We start from the raw sequence: 21,900 nt of genomic DNA, 5'->3' as shown, positions 1-21,900 counted from the left end.
ACATACATAATCTTTCTTCATGGCTTGTGCCACCTTCTTTGAACTCCTCTATCCATTCATAGACCTTTTCCCTATACTGTGCACAAAGTCTGCGCTAAATACCAGCACCAGACGCAGCCTCCGACCGCAAAACGAATCGCTGCAAATCACTAGCGGGGCACTGGAGTGCGGATTATTTTTGACTCGCCCTTATGTATGATATTTGGTATCACCATCTTCATAACTGTCCAAACTATAAGTAAGACATCTTCATATCTATCCCATACAGTAATTTCCAAAACTATGAAAACAAAAAATGCCAGAATAATTTTTCTTTTGTTCATTTGAAATACAAGATCATTTCCGATCAGAAAGAAGTGTGGACTCCAATATGGCAGTGATAAAAACTCCAGCTCATAATCGTAATCATTATAACTCTTGGTAGGTGAAAAAGGCAAAATCCAAAGTAAGGAGGGGCCCATAAACCCGGAGCCGGCCCTGATAGCCGCGGCTCTTGTGTGCCCCCACATTGGTAATCATTAGTTGGGATATTACAAGGCCTCTCTACCTAAGTCGCTGCTTGGACCTGACCTGGATGATGGTAACATTTGTGCATCCTGCCCCCTCTTACTGCCGCCATCTCTCCTCCAGGTGCTCTGGGTATAACTCTCGGGCTCTTTTACCGCCTCAGCTGTCTGTGCTTCCTCCTGCCATATTGGTACGTCTTCTTCCTGGATAAGACCACCTGGAATAACCACTCTTATCTGTACGGATTGATCGGCTTCCAGCTCAGCTTGATGAATGCCAATCGTTACTGGTAAGCACGAAGACTGGCCACGCTCTGGGCTGTATCTTATACTTCTGCCTGATTACTGCTTATGGTTTAGTTGTAGGATTTTGATATATATTTCTTAAAGGGGTTGGCTGGGACTAAACAGTCAATGGCCTATGGGGGCACGACACCCAGCATCCCCACCAGTTATCAAATCTGCAGCAATTTGTGGAGGAAAATATGATAACTTCATACATTGCTTTATGGCCGCTGCCAATTAGTGCAGATTGGCTCCTATTCATTTAACTGGGAGCTAAACTGCAGTACCAGCAGCGGCCACTAGGCAGTGTATGAGGCTGCTGTGTCCTCTATAAATTGGCTGCTGTAGCGGCGATCTGATGATCAGTGGAGGTGCGGGGTGTCGGACCCCCAACACCCTTTAAATGAAAAATGAAACTTCATAGCAAATATTCTTAATTAAATATCTGTTGTTTTGTGTCTACTATTCCTCCCAATCTCAGGTCTATTGATGGGCTATTTAGTCATCGCAAGCGCAATGCACATGTCCCGCTTTGGAATTACAGTCTTCTCCGATTTCAGGTCAGTTTTTGTATAGGTGAATCGCATTGCTATAGAAAGCATTGACCAACAATATATTGTAAGAAAGCAGGAGAGGAGGTCCTGCATGGCAGGTATGTGTCACCGACATGGGTGGCCTCAGTGATTTAAATCCCGGGAGAAAGTGCACCATTAACAATAGGTTACTGAGATGGTTTTATTTTTGACTAAAAGTACCGTCACATTAAGCGACGCTGCAGTGATATAGACAACGATGCCGATCGCTGCAGCGTCGCTGTTTCGTTGTTGTGTGGTCGCTGGAGAGCTGTCATACGGACAGCTCTCCAGCGACCAACGATGCCGAGGTCCCCGGGTAACCAGGGTAAACATTGGGTTACTAAGCGCAGGGCCGCGCTTAGTAACCCGATGTTTACCCTGGTTACCATTGTAAATGTAAAAAAAAAAAAAACACTACATACTTACATTCCGGTGTCTGTCGCCTCTCCCGCCTTTAGCTTCCCTGCACTGTGTAAGCGCTGGCCGTAAAGCAGAGCGGTGACGTCACCGCTGTGCTCTGCTTTACGGCCGGCCGGCGCTGACACAGTGCAGAGAAGCTGACGCCGGGGGACGCGACAGACACCGGAATGTTAGTATGTAGTGTTTTTTTTTTTTTTTTTTTACAGTTACAATGGTAACCATGGTAAATATCGGGTTACTAAGCGCGGCCCTGCGCTTAGTAACCCGATGTTTACCCTGGTTACAAGTGAAGACATCGCTGAATCGGCATCACACACACCGATTCAGCGGGTGATCCTACGACGAAATAAGGTGCTGTGTTGTGAATTCTGCTTTTGGGCTCCCTCCGGTGGTTGTAGGTGGTGATGCAGTTGTCCCTGGATTGCAGTCCTGGTCAGGTGTATCTGCTGATTGCAGTTTTGACTGGGGTATTTACGTTTGCAGGATTCTTTAGTCCTTGCCAGTTGTCAATGGTTGTTGGGAGGTTTTTGACCTCTGTCTGGTTCCTCCTGCCTTGCTGCCAAATCAGCAAAGATAAGTGTCGGGTTTTGTTTCTGTGGCACACAGGCTGTGTGCTTGATAATTCAGTGCTATTCATTTGTTTTTTCTTGTCCAGCTTAGATTGTGTCAGTATTTTCTCAGTCTTGTTGGATTCTCAGGAGTTGCAGATATACGTCCCACGTCTTTAGTTAGATGGTGGAATTTTTTGTATTATCTGCTGTGGATATTTTTGGAAGGGTTTTAATACTGACCGCTTAGTATTCTGTCCTATCCTTTCCTATTTAGCTAGAGTGGCCTCTTTTGCTAAATCCTGTTTTCTGCCTGCGTGTGTCTTTCCTCTCCTTCTCACAGTCAATATTTGTGGGGGGGCTGCCTATCCTTTGGGGTTCTGCTCTGAGGCAAGGTAGAAATCCTATTTCCATCTATAGGGGTATTTAGTCCTCCGGCTGTATCGAGGTGTCTAGGGTTTGTTAGGCACACCCCACGGCTACTTCTAGTTGCGGTGTCCGTTCAGGATTTACGGTCAGTACAGGTTCCACCTACTCCAGAGAAAGTTTCATGCGGCTCCAAGGTCACCGGATCATAACAGTTCTGGCCTTCTAGCTTCGACCAGCGATCTCACAGCAGGATCCTGATCGCTGCTGCGTGTCAAACACAACGATATCGCTATCCAGGATGCTGGAACGTCACGGATCGCTATCGTTATCAATCTAAAGTCGCTCAGTGTGAAGGTACCTTAAATTTTGGGTCCTGGATTTAGGAGCGACCAAAAGAGCCTGGGTGGGAAAGGTCGCTCCCATACTCAAGTTTAGGTCCTAAAGATATAATAACAGGCAGCTGGGTTAACGTAGCAGAGTGGAGGGTGCTGTGGCTGGAGAAAGACGGAGCTGGCAAATACTGCGTTTATAGACAAGAGGCTCATGTAACGCCAAGTTTGGGAGACTGTTTGATTAATTGTGCCTTACCCAGAGAAAAGGACTATTTTTTTTGTGCTGAAGAAAGGACTGTTTTTGTTTTGGAGCTGTGAAGTTTATGAAGGACAATCAAGTTTATTTTGTTTTGATATAAAAACCCTGTGGAGACAGAAGCTGTATGGATCCAGCCAGCTGCAGTGCTGCACTCCTTCCCTAGGAAGCCGGCCACCACTGATAGACTGCAGAGGTGGTTGCTAACGTAGGCAAAGAGCAGTAAACTATAGAATTTTAAAAACAAAACCCTCTTTTCTTAATGGAGAAACATTTTTGTTTTGTCAATGGGACAAGTCAATGAGAAGTTGCTTGTTTTTACAGACACTTTGCAATTTTAACAATTTATCATGTTGTGACGGCTCCTTTAAGTTCTTGTTAGAAGGGGGCTGGCCGGGGTACCAGGCCCAGGGAAATTAAAGTTTAACTGCATCATTTTAAAAAAAAAACTAACAAACAAACAACCTTTTATCTGCTTATAGAGATATCTCAGAAGTTTTAATTTGTGGGGGCTCAGGTGCTAAGACACCCAACGATTGATTAGAGGAGAAAAAAAATCATCTTAAATGGCAGAACCTTTAGCCCCACCGATTAAACCTGCAGGTACAGTACAGACCAAAAGTTTGGACACACCTTGTCATTTAAAGATTGTTTTGGTATTTTCATGACTATGAAAATTGTACATTCACACTGAAGGCATCAAAACTATGAATTAACACATGTGGGATTATATACTTAATTTCAGTTGTTTCACACTTTTTTGTTATGTCTTATATTCTAGGTTCTTCAAAGTAGCCACCTTTTTCTTTGATGACTGCTTTGCACACTCTTGGCATTCTCTTGATGAGCTTCAAGAGGTAGTCACCAGAAATGGTTTTCCAACAATCTTGAAGGAGTTCCCAGAGATGCTTAGCACTTGTTGGCCCTTTTGCCTTCACTCTGCGATCCAGCTCACCCCAAACCATCTCGATTGGGTTCAGGTCTGGTGACTGTGGAGGCCAGGTCATCTGGCGTGGCACCCCATCACTCTCCTTCTTGGTCAAATAGCCATTACACAGCCTGGAGGTTTGTTTGGGGTCATTGTCCTGTTGAAAAATAAATGATGGTCCAACTAAACGCAAACCGGATGGAATAGCATGCCGCTGCAAGATGCTGTGGTAGCCATGCTGGTTCAGTATGCCTTCAATTTCTTTATCGCCTCTCATTGGGGGACACAGGAACCATGGGTGTATGCTGCTGCCACTAGGAGGCTGACACTATGCAAATAAAAAAGTTAGCTCCTCCTCTGCAGTGTACACCCCACCGACTGGCATTATACTCTTCAGTTTAGCTTAGTGTCAGTAGGAGGTGGACACGGGTCTTTCATTAGACCCTTATCTACCTCAATGTGCGTCGTTTCCTTTACAGGTTTTTTCCGGATGGGATACAGGGTGAACAGTCACACCTGTAGTCCCACAAAGCGGACTATGAGTACGGCGTGTACTGCCACCCCGTATCCTCATAGATCCTTCACCAGACCAAGATCCTAGCACACAAGCGTGCTCAGAAGTCCGGTCCTGGCTCCGTCCCCCACCCACTCGCCTACCAGAGCCTGTCGGTCGGAGGAGACGAGGACGTCCATCAGCTCCCTGGACGTCTCAAACCCTTTCAAGGTTAGTACCAGCGTGGGATGTTTGGGTGAGTATTTTCCCCCTTCCCATCCCGGATCTTTGTTAGGGGGGGTTCTTGTTAGGGGCTCCCTGTCGCCTTTCTTCTTCCCTTTTACCAAGGGCCTTCTGTCTTCAGCGAGGGGCCCCCCTTTTAGGCCACCGCGCTCTATCCCCCCAGCACTTTCCGCGGCGCATTACCAGCGCTGTGGTTCTTACTCTGGGCACATCTTCTGGCGCCGCAGCTCAGCTTCCTCAGCGTCGCAGCCCTGCGGGCTGTCGTGCCGCGTCTCCCTGCGGCGCTTTGCTCTGGCGCCGCAGGAGGTGGTGTTCTGCGGCGCCCTTCAGCGTCGCAGCCCTGCAGGCTGTCGCGCCGCGTCTCCCTGCGGCGCATTGCTCTGGCGCCGCAGGAGGTGGTGTTCTGCGGCGCCCTTTAGCGTCGCAGCCCTGCAGGCTGTCGCGCCGCGTCTCCCTGCGGCACATTGCTGGCGCCGCAGGTGGGTGTTTTTTTTTTTTTTCTGCGGCGCCCTTCAGCGGCGCAGCCTAAGCAGGCTGCGGCGCCAGCCTTCCTCACGCCGCGTTGTTCCGGCGCTTTATTTCGGCGCCGCGGCTCTTTTTCTCGGCCGCCGGTTCCAAATTTAGGCCCCGGCTTCGGCCGGGGCCTACTTCCGGTTTTCGGCCTCTTCTTTTCCGCTCCTGCGGGCGGGCTTTTTCCCGCCCGACATACTGCGCCCTGCCCACCGGCGCCTCTGCGTCTGGCTCCGCCCCCCTTCCTCGTGGGACTCTCAGCTGGTGTGCGCCGCTTCACACAGCAAGCAGCCCTCGCAGCACCTCACGCAGCGCGCCACGCTCTTCGCCCGCATCTTCTGTGGGCTCAGCATCGCAAGAATACAGCAACAAGTGGGACATCTTCCAGGACCGGGTCCGTGAGTAGCTGCACTGCAGACTGACACCCTTCTCTGCCCCACTGTCCCCTAACCCACTGGCATCTTCAGGGATCTCTCAAAATGTCTTCTAAAGGGGGCCGCTCTCGCCCCCCTACCTCTTCATCTTCTGCCTTAGTCACGTACTTTGCATGTTCGTCCTGTAACAGCAAACTTCCCTCAGGTCAGTCCTCTCCGCTGTGTCAGTCCTGCAGCAACCCGATTGTTCCCACCGCCCAGGATCCCCCGACTGTTCCGCCCGAGAGTGATCCCCCCATCCCAGGCTGGGCCGCCTCTCTGTCACAATCGGTGGCCGATTTAACACGGGTATCTCAAACCTTGGTGTCCGCGCTGGATCGGTTACCCCTGCAGACCCCTGCCGTGGCCAGCGGGTCGCAGGAACCGCCACCCGAGACCTCCTTGCCAAGCTACAAAAGGTCCAGACAGGAACGTCGGTCTGAGTCCTCTTCGCGTTCCATCTCGCCGCCCGGCCCTCCCCCGCGGTTGGTGTCGCACCGTTCCTCCTCCCCTGAGTCAGGCGAGGCTTTATCTGATGCGCCCTCAGAGGAGATTTCGGAGCTGGATCCTAGCCAAATCGCCACCATGAGTGAGTCGGTCCAGAACCTCATTCGGGCTATAAACCAAACCTGTGGCATTAAGGATCCCTCTACGGAACCCGCAGATCAGGCGGTTTCGTTCAGACGGGCCAAACCACCTTCAAAATTTTTTGCTCCTCATCCTGAATTCGAGGAAATCCTGGCCAGAGAGAGAGAGAATCCGACCAGACGTTTTCAGAGGGGAAAACGCCTGGGGGTGTTATATCCTTTTTCACCAGATCTTACCGCCAATTGGACGGTCTCTCCCTCGGTGGATCCCCCTGTTTCCAGGCTGTCCACCAACACGGTGCTTCCACTGTCCGGCGGAGCGTCTCTGAAGGATTCTAACGACAGAGTTATAGAATCCTTCGCGAAATCTGCCTTTGAAGCGGCTTCAGCAGTGCTATGCCCAGCCTTTGCTTCCACTTGGGCTTCAAAATCCATCTCAAAATGGGCCAAGGATCTACGGCGAGGTATCCTGGACGGGGCTCCTCCCGCGCAATTAGCGGAACTTGCCAACCAGATTTCCCACGCGGGTGAATACCTGGTTTCCGCCTCCCTGGATGTCGCCTCTTGTGCGGCTCAGGCTTCCAGCAATGCCGTTGCCATCCGCCGGACCGTTTGGCTCAAGGCCTGGCAGGCGGACTTGTCCTCCAAAAAGTCCCTCACTAGTCTGCCCTTCCAGGGCTCTCCTCTCTTTGGTTCCCAGCTGGACCAGATCATTAAGGACGCCACTGGGGGCACAAGTTCCCTTCTCCCCCAGGCTAAACCTCGTCGCCCTCCCCCTAGACGGCAGTTTCGCTCGTTTCGGCCTTTTCGTCGCTTCGCTGCATCAAACTCCTTTTCCCAGCAGCAACAGAGGCCACAGGCACGTCAAGAGAAGAAGGCGGTGTCCTTCAGGCCCACTCCGTCCTGGCGTCCTCGCTATTCCCAGGGTAGATCGTCCAGGCCCAGGACTGGAAGATCCACTTCCGCATGACTCTCGGCAAGACTCCAGCCCAACTCCCAGGTTGGGGGGCCGTCTTCTCCGTTTCAGGGACGTCTGGATTTCCGCAGTAGAGGATGCATGGGTCAGGGAAGTTGTATCCTCGGGATACAAAATAGAGTTCGCCTCCCGACCCAGGGATCGTTTCTTCCAATCTCATCCTCCAAAAGATCCCGCTTTGTTTCCGGGCTTCTTCGCAGCCATCGCTTCTCTGCTAAAATCCGGGGTAATTGTTCCCGTCCCAGAAAAGGAACGGTACACGGGTTTCTACTCGAACCTCTTTGTGGTACCGAAAAAAGACGGCAAGGTTCGTCCCATTCTGGACCTCAAATTGCTGAACAGGAGGGTTCGCCTGAGACACTTCACGATGGAATCCCTTCGTTCAGTAATTGCTTCCATGGAGGCTCAGGAATTTCTATGCTCTATAGATATCCAGGACGCCTACCTACATGTTCCAATATTTCCCGGACATCACCGTTTCCTGCGCTTTGCAGTGCAACAAGATCATTTTCAGTTCGTCGCCCTGCCGTTCGGTCTCGCAACCGCGCCAAGGGTGTTCACGAAAATCATGGCGGCGCTGATGGCCATTTTGAGGGTCAGAGGCTTGGTCCTGTTCCCATACCTCGACGACATCCTCATCAAGGCTCCGTCCTTTGCTCAGGCCCACGAAAGCTTGTCCATTGTTCTCGACACCTTATCCCGTTTCAGATGGCTGGTCAACCGGAAGAAGTCCTGCCTTATTCCTTCTCAGCGCATCATCTTTCTGGGCATGCTCTTCGACACTCGTCAGTCCAGAGTCTTCCTTCCCAAAGACAAGAGATCCACCCTTTGTCGGGACATACTCTTGCTCCAGGGTCCTCGGCCTCCCTCCCTCCGATCGGCCATGAAGGTTCTGGGGAGGATGGTAGCTACCTTGGAAGCGATTCCCTTCGCCCAATTCCATTCTCGACCCCTTCAGCAAGCCATTCTGTCTCAGTGGGACAGGTCGGTCTTCTCCCTGGATCGGCCGATCAGACTCTCCTTTCGGGTCAAGCGGTCTCTCAACTGGTGGCTGACGTCTCCTCTCATCTCCCAGGGCAGGTCCTTCCTTCCGGTTCACTGGCAGGTGGTGACAACGGATGCCAGCCTGATCGGCTGGGGTGCGGTTTTTCGCCACCTGACGGTTCAGGGCCGTTGGTCGCCGCAGGAGTCTGCGCTGCCGATCAACGTCCTCGAAATTCGGGCCATCTTTCGGTCCCTCCGCCATTGGGAAAGGATCCTCAGGGGCCTTCCAGTCCGGATCCAGACGGACAACGCCACGGCTGTGGCATATGTCAACCATCAGGGGGGGACTCGGAGCTCCTTGGCCCTTGCCGAGGTATCCAAGATCCTCCTTTGGGCAGAGGCAACGGTTCCGGTGATATCCGCGGTGCATATCCCCGGCGTAGAAAACTGGGCCGCCGACTTCCTCAGCCGCGAGGGTCTCGCGGCAGGGGAATGGTCCCTGCATCCGGAGGTCTTCCATCAGATTTGTCTTCGATGGGGAACTCCGGATGTGGATCTCACGGCGTCTCGAATCAACAGGAAGGTTCCGCAATTCGTCTCCAGGTCCCGCGATCCTCTCGCAGTGGGCGTCGATGCTCTGGCCATTCCTTGGTCACAGTTCGAGCTGCCCTACCTGTTCCCACCCCTTCCATTACTTCCCAAACTGTTGAAGAAGATCAAAGCGGAAGGGGTGACGGTCATCCTGATCGCCCCGGATTGGCCCAGGAGAGCTTGGTTCGCGGAGCTCGTCAACCTTCTCGCGGACGCTCCCTGGTGCCTTCCAGACAGGCCCGATCTGCTGTCCCAGGGTCCGATCTGCCACCCGAATTCTCGGTCGCTCAGTTTAACGGCGTGGCTGTTGAGACCGCGGTTCTAAGAGCGTCCGGCCTTTCGGACCGGGTGATTCACACCATGATTCAGGCTCGGAAGCCTTCGTCTTCCAGGATCTACTACCGCACCTGGAAGGCCTACTTCCGTTGGTGCGAGTCCAACCGCGTGCCACCTATGGTTTTTTCTCTGCCTTCTCTTTTGGCCTTCCTTCAGGCAGGACTGGATTCGGGCCTGGCTCTTAGTTCCCTGAAGGGTCAGGTCTCTGCGCTTTCCATCCTCTTTCAGAAGACCTTGGCCTCTCGGCCACAGGTTAAGACCTTCTTTCAGGGGGTAGCCCACGCCGTCCCGCCGTTCAGGGCCCCTGTGGAGGCTTGGGACCTAAACCTGGTACTGGACGTTTTGAAGGTTTCTCCCTTTGAACCTCTTAGGGAGATTCCTCTATTAGTTTTATCTTGGAAGGTGGCCTTTCTTGTGGCCATCACGTCCATTCGCCGCGTTTCCGAGCTGGCGGCACTGTCTTGCCGCCCTCCGTTTTTGGTCATTCACCAGGACAAGGTGGTCTTCCGACCTCCACCTTCTTTTCTTCCTAAGGTGGTTTCCACCTTCCACCTCAACGAGGACATCGTTCTACCTTCCTTTTGTCCAGCTCCGACTCATCCTCTGGAGCGATCGTTGAACAAGCTAGACCTAGTCAGGGCAGTGAGGATTTATCTGGATAGAACATCCTCTTTCCGGAAGACGGATTCTTTTTTCGTCATTCCTGATGGCACACGCAGAGGCCAGCCGGCTTCTAAAGCGACTATTGCTCGCTGGATCAGAACGGCAATTTTAGAGGCTTACCGGGTCAAGAACAGAGTGCCCCCTCCTGGGATTAAGGCTCACTCTACCCGGGCAGTCGGCGCCTTCTGGGCGGTGCACCACAGGGCTTCCGCCCTACAGCTTTGCAAAGCGGCAACTTGGTCTTCCATCCACACGTTCGCCAAATTTTACAAGGTCCATACCTACGCATCGGCGGACGCCAGCCTAGGCAGAAGGATCCTGCAGGCGGCAGTGGTGAGTCCTCTGACCTGATGGAAGTCCGTTTTTCCCGCCCTTGGGACTGCTTTGGGACGTCCCATGGTTCCTGTGTCCCCCAATGAGAGGCGATAAAGAAAACAGGATTTTTGGTTGCTTACCGTAAAATCTGTTTCTTGAAGCCTCCATTGGGGGACACAGCACCCTCCCAATGTTTTCTGTTATCTGTTCTATGACTGTTCTCACGTTACAGTTCTCAAGTTTGTGGTTATGGTTTTTCAACCTTGTTTCATTATCTCCTACTGCTTTCTCACTAACTGAAGAGTATAATGCCAGTCGGTGGGGTGTACACTGCAGAGGAGGAGCTAACTTTTTTATTTGCATAGTGTCAGCCTCCTAGTGGCAGCAGCATACACCCATGGTTCCTGTGTCCCCCAATGGAGGCTTCAAGAAACAGATTTTACGGTAAGCAACCAAAAATCCTGTTTTTGAATAAATCCCTAACAGTGTCACCAGCAAAGCACCCCCACACCATCACACCTCCTCCTCCATGCTTCACGGTGGGAACCAGGCATGTAGAGTCCATCCGTTCACCTGTTCTGCATCGCACAAAGACACGGTGGTTGGAACCAAAAATCTCAAATTTGGACTCATCAGACCAAAGCACAGATTTCCACTGGTCTAAAGTCCATTCCTTGTGTTCTTTAGCCCAAACAAATCTCTTCTGCTTGTTGCCTGTCCTTAGCAGTGGTTTCCTAGCAGCTATTTTACCATGAAGGCCTGCTGCACAAAGTCTTAACAGTTGTTGTAGAGATGTGTCTGCTGCTAGAACTCTGTGTGGCATTGACCTGGTCTGTAATCTGAGCTGCTGTTAACCTGTGATTTCTGAGGCTGGTGACTCGGATAAACTTATCCTCAGAAGCAGAGGTGACTCTTGGTTTTCCTTTCCTGGGGCGGTCCTCATGTGAGCCAGTTTCTTTGTGGCGCTTGATGGTTTTTGCCACTGCACTTGCGGACACTTTAAAATTTTCCCAATTTTTCGGACTGACTCACCTTCATTTCTTAAAGTAATGATGGCCACTCGTTTTTCTTTGCTGCTTTTTTTTTGCCATAATACAAATTCTAACAGTCTATTCAGTAGGACTATCAGCTGTGTATCCACCAGACTTCTGCACAACACAACTGATGGTCCCAACCCCATTTATAAGGCAAGAAATCCCACTTATTAAACCTGACAGGGCACACCTGTGAAGTGAAAACCATTCCCGGTGACTACCTCTTGAAGCTCATCAAGAGAATGCCAAGAGTGTGCTAAGCAGTCATCAAAGCAAAAGGTGGCTACTTTGAAGAACCTAGAATATAAGACATATTTTCAGTTGTTTCACACTTTAAGTATACAATTCCACATGTGTTAATTCATAGTTTTGATGCCTTCAGTCTGAATATACAATTTTCATAGTCATGAAAATACAGAAAAATCTTTAAATGAGAAGGTGTGTCCAAACTTTTGGTCTGTACTGTATATGTTAGTCGTAGGTAATTTAAATACTATGGAGAATGGCTCTGAGAGAGACAACGGTCTCCCACGGGACGCCTGACCTGGAGGGAAGGACCTTCTCTATGAAGATTTCTGGCCGATATCTTGTAGTGTGTACTCCTTTAACGACTAGTAACCAGAATATGATGAAAAATAATGAAATGCTAATCATCTAACATTGAGACTTGTCATCAATCTCCCAGATCTTCATTGTGTATTTCATCGCTGGTATCAAGAAGCTGGACGCGGACTGGGTGGAGGGGTACTCCATGGGCTCGCTGTCTCGCCATTGGCTGTTTGATCCATTCAAGTAAGGATATGCTGTTTGACTATGACTGGATTCACACCTCCGCGTCTTATGTATGGACTGGCCACCGGTCTCCTGACCTGACATCCACCACCTCCTATCTGCCTATAAGTTGTCAAGTTCGGGTCAGGAGACCTGCTTCCGGTCCGTGCATTACTGTCCGTATGCAAAACGCGGAGTTTTGAATCTGACCTCATCATATAGTCATGTGTATAGTGTGTACAATTCCTGGCTGCTGTTAAATTTCCACCACTTAGTTGTTGGGTCTTGCAAAATAACATCACGAGATTAAAGTTTCTGCTTCAGCAATCTAGAAGGAGCAGGTTGGGTCTCCGGTGATCAGACTAAGTCGAGGACCTTGAGAAGACAGAATCTGTTTATTACCGCATCTGTCTTCTCATTTGCCGGCACCATAGCACTCAGTGTGTACTGAATAGCAGCATAGGTGACCGCATGATCGCCAGGTGTCTGCCTAACATGGCAAAGCTGCTGGATCCTGGCAGAACCAGATCAGCTCTGCCAGTGACTAGGGTGACTAGACTGTAGTGTGCCGTTTTCCCCTGTAACTGGGGCCAACTAAGTGTTTTTAAATTCTTGTTTAAGGGATTTTTATCCATTCTTCCTTGGATAATTCTTCCAGTTTTGTGAGATTCCTGGGTCATCTTGTGTGCACTGCTATTTTGAGGTCTAACAACAGATTTTCAAGTCAGGGGACTGTGAGGGCCATTGTAAAACCTTCAGTTTGTGACTTTTTGAGGTCGTATTGTGGATTTTGTGTTTAGAATCATATCCATTTGTAGAAGCCATCCTCTTTTCAACTTCTTTACAGATGGTCTTATGTTTACATCAAGAATTTGTTGAAATTTCATTGAATCCATTCTTTCCTCTACCTGTGAAATGTACCCCGTGCCATTGGCTGCAACACAACCCCAAAGCATAATTGATCCAACCTCATGCTTAATGGTTTGCTAGATGTTCTTTTCCTGAAATTCTGTTCCCTTTTTTCTCCACATATACCTTTGATCATTGTGGCCAAAGAGTTCTATTTTCACCTCATCGGTCCACAGTACTTGTTTCCAAAATGCATCAGGCTTGTTAAGAAGGTTCTTTTTGCATACTTCTGACACTGAATTTTATGGTGAGGACGCTGGAGAGGTTTTCTTCTGATGACTCTTCCATGAAGGTCATATTTGTGTAGGTGTCTCTGAACACTAGAACAATGTACCACAACTCCAGAGTCTGCTGAATCTTTCTGTAGGTCTTTTGCAGTCAAGCAGGGTTTCTGATTTGCCTCTAGCAATCCTACAAGCAGCTCTCACTGAAATGTTGCTTATTCTTCCAGTTAACTGCCTTCCTGTTAGCTGCCATTTCTCTTACCCCATGACGGCACTAACGAGAGAGAGGGATCCGCCCTCAGGGACAGGAAACCCACAGGTTAAAAAGGCGGGACCTCTCCTCCACCTCAGTTCGGTTTCCTGTCCCCGACGGGGATCCCACAACTCACCATCCAGGAGTCCAGGGACCATCAGGCCGAGTTCAGGCAGCGGGGGGCCCTGCCACGGTCTCAGGTGGATTCCTCCCTGAGGGCGCGATCCGGGGTCGGCGGGCCTCGTAGATGCGCGCAGAGGGGAGGCAGTGAAGAGGATGCCGAGAAAGCCTGCCTCTTCCTTTTCAAAGGGATGATCGGCAATAGGTAGCGGTGGCTACCTGGAGGGTTTCTCCACCGATCCATAAGGCACACAGGAGTGGTGACGCCGGTCACTGACAGGAGAACGCTGGGAGCAGCGGCGGCTGCGGAAGCTCCGTCCCTCCTGTGAGCCGGCAAACAGTGAGCGCGCGCGCGGGGTTCGGCGACTTACTGCGCAGGCGTGGGGGTCACTTCCGGGGCGGCGCAGGGCACCTCTGGGTAAACCGGAAGTTGCCTGGCGCCGCTCCATTAGTATATATCCAGAAGAAAAAGGGGTATACCGCTGCTCAGAGATTACCACCATGAGTGGAATAGAGCAGTCGGTGGAAGAAATTTCACAGGCCCCTGTGACAAAGAACCCGAAGGAGCGCCATTCCTCAAGAAAACCCACGCAGCGCAGCAGCTCAGGATCCCAGCGTAGCAGAGGCTCTGGTGGATCCAGGAGGGAGACGGTGGTTCAAGTGGAGGAGGCATCCTCAAAGCCACAGCCGGTATCTTCCTCACATTAGGAGGGTAAGTGACCTCCGTGAAAGTGTAAATTCTAATAGGGGTTTATTGTTTCCTAGGGAAAGAAATGCCAGGGGAAAAGTAAACATAGAGTATGCCCGCTTTGTTCAGCAGATTTGCCGGATTCATGGGTTAAAAAACTCTGTGCGCCATGTATTAAGAACACCATTGATGAGGAGACACCAAGTTTCACATCTGAATTAAAAGATTTAATTAAAACCCAAGTAGCAGACGCATTAAAAAGCGTAAAAAACCGTAAAAGAAAACATAAAGAAAAATCTCCAGATTACAGCTCCAGCGAGGGAGATAGTACGAGTGGGGATTCTGATAGCTCTACAGCTTCATCATCCTCCTCCGCATCTTCAGAAAGCGGTCGCAACTGTTTCCCAATAGATGAAACGGATGCGTTGGTGAAAATGGTTAGGGCGACAATGGGTCTGGCAGACACTCGTTCCAAAAAATCTGTACAAGATCTTATGTTTAGTGGCCTGGAACAAAAGAAGTACAGAGTGTTCCCATTAAATGAAAAAATTCAAGCCCTTATAAAAAAGGAGTGGAAAAGACCAGACAAAAAAGTACTGTTAACACCCAAAAGGAAATACCCATTTGATGACCCAGCCTGCGCCTCATGGGGAAAAGCGCCAAAATTAGACGTCGCCATCGCGAAAGCCTCTAAAAAGTTCGCTCTGCCTTTTGAAGATATGGGGACCCTCAAGGATCCTATGGATAAAAAGGCCGATGTCTTCCTAAAAGGGTCCTGGGAGGCCGCCAGCGGGGGGCTAAAACCCGGTATAGCTGCTACGTGTACAGCTAGAGCACTAATGGTCTGGCTGGATCATTTAGAGACTCAATTAAAAAATAAAACCCCGAGAGAGTCTATACTAGACTCCGTGTCAGCGATGAGAGGGGCCGCTGCATATTTAGCAGATGCCTCAATAGACTCAGTTAGACTGACGGCAAGATCGGCTTCCTTCTCAAATGCGGCTAGGAGAGCATTATGGCTAAAGTGCTGGCCGGGGGACCTGCAAACTAAAGCTAAGTTGTGTTCCATTCCGTGTGAAGGTGAATATTTGTTCGGTCCCACCCTAGACGATGTCCTCGAAAAAGCGGTTGATAAAAAGAAAGCCTTTCCGGGATTCCTAAATCAATCTTATAGGCGGCCCTTTCGAGGAAGGAGGTTCACACAAAGACGCCCCCCAAAAAATCAAAAGGAGGGGTGGGAAGACAGAAAATTCAAAAGAGGAGGTTTCATGTTCAACAAGCCGGATAATAAAAAACAGCCACAATGAGGGTGTGCCCCAGGTAGGAGGGAGACTGACCCACTTTCTTCCAACCTGGGAAAAAATTTCTGGAAGTGCCTGGACTCTAAACATCATAAAGACGGGCCTAAAACTAAGCTTTCACACAATGCCACACAATCAGTTTGTGGTCACACCACGAAGAAAGTCAGAGATCGAGCAGCTAAGCATCCAGAGAGAAGTTCTCACTCTTCTGGAGAAGAAAGTCTTACAGGAAGTTCCACAACAGGAAGAGACGAGGGGGTTTTATTCTCCGCTCTTTCTTCGAACAAAACCGGACGGAACTTTCAGAGTAATTATAAATTTGAAACAACTAAACAGATACCTGGTAATAGAAAAATTCAAAATGGAGACAATAAAATCATGTGTCAGATCCCTTATCCCGTCTTGTTTCATGACTGTTATAGACTTAAAGGACGCATACTATCATGTGCCAATCCATCCGGATTTCCGGAAATATCTCAGGGTTGCAGTAATGATACAAGGGGAACTGAAACATTACCAATACAAGGCTCTTCCGTTTGGTCTAGCCATTGCCCCGAGAGTATTCACAAAATTAATGGCGGAAGTAATGGCCCATATAAGGGAACAAAACATATTGATTGTGCCTTATCTGGACGACCTCCTAGTGATGGGCAGTTCCTCTCTACATTGCAGCCAGCAACTAAACAGAGTGATGGTAGCCCTATCGAATCTAGGATGGTTTCTGAACCTGGAAAAATCCAGGCTTATCCCATCTCAAGTACAGTTGTACTTGGGGATATTAATAGACTCAACAAAGCAAGAGTGTCGTCTGCCAGAAGAAAAAGTATCCAACATGATACATCTAGTGAATCAGTTGAGTATCTCTCCTCTGATCTCTCTAAGGAGAGCCATGTCCATACTGGGATCAATGACATCCTGTATCCCAGCGGTACAGTGGGCTCAGAGCCACTCGAGAGATCTCCAGTGGGAAATACTAGAGGCGGTATCCCACGCAGGAGGAAATTTAGAAAAGCAATTAAAAATATCCTCTCGGACAAAAACTTCCTTAGCTTGGTGGACAGACCCGTCCAATCTCAGGAGGGGGGTTCCATGGGTATGGCCGGTCTCGATAATCCTGACCACAGACGCAAGCCCTTGGGGGTGGGGGGCCCACCTAAACAGGCAAATTGCCCAAGGTCCTTGGTCAGTAGAAGAAAAAGACCTTACTTCAAACATGAAGGAGCTTTTAGCAGTTCAGTACGCCATCAATCATTTTTTAACTTCCCTCCGTTCCCACCACGTGAGACTACTGACGGACAACAGGGTGGTAGTAGCATATTTAAACCATCAGGGAGGGACGAGGTCTCAATCCCTAATGAAAGTGACAAATTTCATCATGTCACAAGCAGAAGCCAACTTGTCCTCCCTGACAGCCCTTCACATAAAAGGGTCAGAAAATCAAACTGCAGATTTTCTAAGCAGAACCCAATTAAAACAGGGGGAATGGGAGTTAAATACAAGTATATTCAAACGCATAGTGGATCTTTGGGGGGCCCCGGATATAGATCTATTTGCAAACAATCAAAATCGGAAAACGGAGGCCTTCTGCTCGATAGATCCTCGGGGGAGTCCAGTGGCCATAGACGCGTTGTTAATTCCATGGAAATTCCATCTAGCTTATGTGTTTCCTCCGATAGCTCTAATTCCCTTAGTCTTGAAGAAAATCAGGGAAGACAGAGCCAAAGTGATACTGATAGCTCCGTTCTGGCCGAAAAGAGTATGGTTCCCATGGCTACGCCTAATGTCCATAGCGGATCCATGGGTACTCCCAGATATCCCAGACCTTCTGCATCAAGGGCCAGTGAATCACCCTCAAATAAAAAGTTTGCACATGACGGCCTGGCTTTTGAAAGGGAACTGTTAACAAAAAGGGGGTTTTCTTCAAATTTAATTTCTACCCTGCTGGCCAGTAGAAAACCTATAACTACCAGAGCCTACGGCAAAGTCTGGAAAAAGTTCCTCTCCACGTCAGGAGTTATCCTATCAAATCAGATGCCAATTCAGGAAATCTTAGAATTTCTTCAAAAAGGTTTAGAGAAAGGCCTAGCAACAAACACGCTGAAGGTTCAGATTGCAGCATTGGGTGCCCTTTACAACCAGGATTTGGCGGGGAATCACTGGGTAAAAAGATTTATTAGAGCATCTACTAGGTCCAGACCAGTTATACATCTCACCGCTCCTCCCTGGGACCTGAACTTAGTCCTTTCAGCACTAACTAAAGCGCCGTTCGAACCTTTATCTCAGGCTTCACTAAAAATAATATCTTGGAAAACCTGTTTATTGGTGGCCCTAACCTCAGCTCGCAGGATTAGTGATCTGCAGGCCTTATCAGCCTACCCACCTCTAACACAAATATTAGATGACAGAGTAATCCTCAAAACTGACCCTTCTTACCTTCCCAAAGTGGCGTCAAAATTCCACAGATCTCAAGAGATAGCGTTACCATCTTTTTGCCCCAATCCAAAAAACAAAAAAGAGGAGGCTCTACACACTCTAGATGTAAAGAGATGTCTAACACACTATCTATCAGCCACAAGGGAGTGTAGGAAAGGGAGGGCTCTGTTTGTCTGCTTTCAGGGACCAAATAAGGGTCACAAGGCATCGAAAGCCACGTTGGCGAGGTGGGTAAGAGATGCCATCAAGATGTCATATACCTCATCCGGGGAAAAAGTTCCAGACACAGTTAAGGCTCATTCAACCAGGTCGGTGGCAACCTCTTGGGCTGAACGTGGTGGAGCATCAATAGATCAAATATGTAGAGCAGCCACTTGGTCTTCCCCCTCTACATTCTTCAAGCACTATCAGCTTAATCTATCCTCTCCCTCAGACTTAACTTTTGGTAGGAGAGTTCTTGAGGCAGTAGTCCCACCCTAAAATTTTCATTCTTTGAAATTCTCTCGTTAGTGCCGTCATGGGGTAAGAGAATATCGTAGTTACTTACCGATAACGGTATTTCTCTGAACCCATGACGGCACCTGTATATTCCCTCCCTTCACGTATGGGTGTCCACACTACTTATAAATTAAGTCACGAGGTGTGCATAAAAAAAAAAAAAAAGTGTATATATATATATATATATATATATATAGAGGAGCTTATATAAGTTATACAGTTATATTTTGTTGTGTAAAAATAACCAATTAAGTTACAGCAGAAATTCCCTGCAAGGCTCTGTAAACCAACTGAGGTGGAGGAGAGGTCCCGCCTTTTTAACCTGTGGGTTTCCTGTCCCTGAGGGCGGATCCCTCTCTCTCGTTAGTGCCGTCATGGGTTCAGAGAAATACCGTTATCGGTAAGTAACTACGATATTCTTAATTACATTTCAAATTGAGGAAAGGGCAACTTGAAAACGCTTTGTGGTCTCCTTATAGCCTTCTCCTGCTTTGTGGGCCTCCACCATTTTCAAAGTGCTAGGCAGCTGCTTAGAATAACCCATGGCTACTGTTTTATGGCACAAGATCAGAGGAGGCTGAGTTTTTATAAAGCTGGGAAATTTTCATCACCTGGCCTTTCCTAACGATGCGATGATTGTGAACAAGCCATAACCCTAACAGGCTTATTAAGGGCTCACCAACAGCATGCCCAGGCATTGTAGGGAGGTCATACAGGGACGTGGAGGCCACACACACTACTGAGCATCATTTCCTTGTCATGAGGCATTTCCACTGAAGTTGGATCAGTCTGTAATTTGATTTTCTCTATCGCCTTTCATTGGGGGACACAGGAACCATGGGTGTATGCTGCTGCCACTAGGAGGCTGACACTATGCAAATAAAAAAGTCAGCTCCTCCTCTGCAGTGTACACCCTACCGACAGGAAGTAGGATATTCAGTTTAGCTTAGTGTCAGTAGGAGGTGGACACGGGTCTTTCATTAGACCCTTATCTACCTCAATGTGCGTCGTTTCTTTTCAGGTTTCCGGAGGGATACAGGGTGAACAGTCACACCTGTAGTCCCACAATACGGACTATGAGTACGGCGTGTACTGCCACCCCGTATCCTCATAGATCCCACAGCAGGACCATGATCCTAGCACACCAGCGTGCTCGGAAGGCCGGTCCTGGCTCCGTCCCCCACCCACTCGCCTTCCAGAGCCTGTCGGTTGGAGGAGACGAGGACGTCCATCACAGCTTCCTGGACGTCTCATTCCTCTTCAGGTTAGTATCGACGTGGGAAGTTGAGGTGAGTATTTCCCATCCCAAATCTTTCAAGGGGGGTTCTGGCTAGGGCTCCCAGATTACCTGGTCGTCGCTTGCTCCCAGATTGCGCAGCACGGCCCGGGATTACTGTTCCCATGCAGCCCCCTCTGCCTTCTATTCCGGCACAGGGCCTTTACAGCCTGCCACGCCGCTTCCTCCACTCTCCCCAGTGAGACAGCCCTGACTAACTGTCCTGCCGTTTTTTCTGCGGCGCGCTTCCCCGGCGCCGCGGCTTTAATGGGGCCAGCGGCGTGCTTCCCGGCGCCGCGGTTTTTAATGGGGCCAGCGGCGCGCTTCCCCGGCGCCGCGGTTTTAATGGGGCCACACTTCTTTCTCCAGCGTGACAGCCCTCTCAGGCTGCTGCGCCGCTTCTCCCTGCGGCGCACTGCTCTGGCGCTGCGGGTGTTTCATAGCAGCCGCTCCATCCTCTCCAGCGTGACAGCCTTGGCAGGCTGCCGCACTGTTTTTCTACCTTCAGCGCACTGATCCGGCGCCGCGGCTCTTCTCCGGCGGTCGCTGGCCTGTAATTTAGGCCCCGGCTTCTGCCCGGGCCTACTTCCGGTGCCGCGCTGCGTCCACTTCCGCTTTCATCGGGCGGGCTTTCTCCCGCCCGACAATCTCTTTACTCCCCGCCCACCGGCGCCATCTTGGTGCTCCTGGGCCCATGATTTCTACACCGCTGCTTAGCGCCACATCGCAGCAGGGCGCACGTTCCAGCGTCCTTTTCAGCGGTCTCCTTCTGCGGTTCTTCCAGACTGCAGCCAGGCCCTTTTTTCCCCAGCACACGTTTCCTCCGGCGGGGTCCCCTGCATCCTCCTTAGGTTGCCATCTCATCGCTGGGGCCCTGGACCTGTGCCATGATGCCAGTCGCAGCTACAGCCAGGAGCAGTCTACAGGACTCTACTATTACTGTGAGTAGCTCTGCTATGCAGCCTATTACTCCCCTCTCCTGTTCCCCTAACCTTCGGGCATCATTTAGTGGCCAGGCCTAACCCTATAAGGAGAGCGTCCCCGTCCTCTTGCTTCCTCTTTTCAGCTGCAGCAACTCCCTGTCCAGGAGTCCCTACCCCGGGTGAGGCCGAGACCCCTATCCCTGGGTGGGCTTTCCTCCTGTCTCAGTCTGGGGCGGACCTCACCAGGATGTCACGACCTTGGTATCCGTGCCTGTCCGCAATCGCTAGTGGGTCACAGGATTCTCCGTCCAGCCTTGTTCAACTTGGCCACAAGAGATACAGTACAGAGGGATACAGGGTGAACAGTCACACCTGCAATCCCACATTATGGACTATGAGTACGGCGTGTACTGCCACCCCGTATCCTCATAGATCCGACGGCAGGACCATGATCCTAGCACACAAGCGTGCTTAGATGTTCGGTCCCAGCTCCATTCCCCACCCACTCGCCCTCCAGAGCCTGTCGGTTGGAGGAGACCATTACGTCCACCATCAGCCCCATGGACGTCTGACACCCGTCTTTCCCGCTCCATCTTGCCCTCCGGTCTGGACCGGTGAGATCCCTCTTCCTGATCCTCCTCTCTATCGAGAGAGAGACGGGCTTCCTCGGTCATGTTTGCAGAGGAAGTTTCAGACTTGGATAGCCTTATTGTTGCGATCAACCAGACCCTAAGCATCATGGATACCTCTACGGAACCTGCAGAATAGGTGGTTTTCGTTTAGACGGTCAAACCACTTTCCAGGATCTTTGCCCCACACACACTGAATATGTGGTGGTACTTGCCAGGAGAAATGCAAGCCATACCAGATGCTTGCAGACAGGGAAGCGTCTCGGCATCCTATATCCCTTCTCTCCTGAGCTCATCGCTAACTGGACTGATTCCTCGGCAGGAAGCGGGCAATTCTGGACTCGTCAGTTCCCAAACTGTCTACCAGCTTGGCACGGGTTCCAAGGATACTTTTATAGAACTGCTGGAAAAATCAGCCTTTTGTAACGGCTGCTTCTACTTTGTGCCTCGGCCATTGCCTCTACCTGGGTCTCAAGGACCATAGATGGATGGACCAAACAGCCTTGTAAGA

General features: G+C 50.0%; 1 protein-coding gene across 1 annotated transcript in view; it reads left to right on the top strand.

The window, feature by feature from the left end:
• GGCX (gamma-glutamyl carboxylase) overlaps positions 1-21,900 on the top strand; it is a 63,875-nt gene that overhangs the window by 8,699 nt on the left and 33,276 nt on the right. The window contains exons 4-6 of the mRNA XM_069766645.1: positions 631-796; positions 1,273-1,351; positions 12,050-12,156. Coding sequence (XP_069622746.1) covers positions 631-796; positions 1,273-1,351; positions 12,050-12,156 — 352 coding nt within the window. The remainder of the gene's footprint in view (positions 1-630; positions 797-1,272; positions 1,352-12,049; positions 12,157-21,900) is intronic.

The sequence above is a fragment of the Ranitomeya imitator genome, chromosome 4 (assembly GCF_032444005.1).
Source record: "Ranitomeya imitator isolate aRanImi1 chromosome 4, aRanImi1.pri, whole genome shotgun sequence".
Lineage (NCBI taxonomy): Eukaryota > Metazoa > Chordata > Amphibia > Anura > Dendrobatidae > Ranitomeya > Ranitomeya imitator.
The sequence above is the reverse complement of the archived record's forward strand: the minus strand, read 5'-3'. Positions and strand labels throughout refer to the sequence as shown.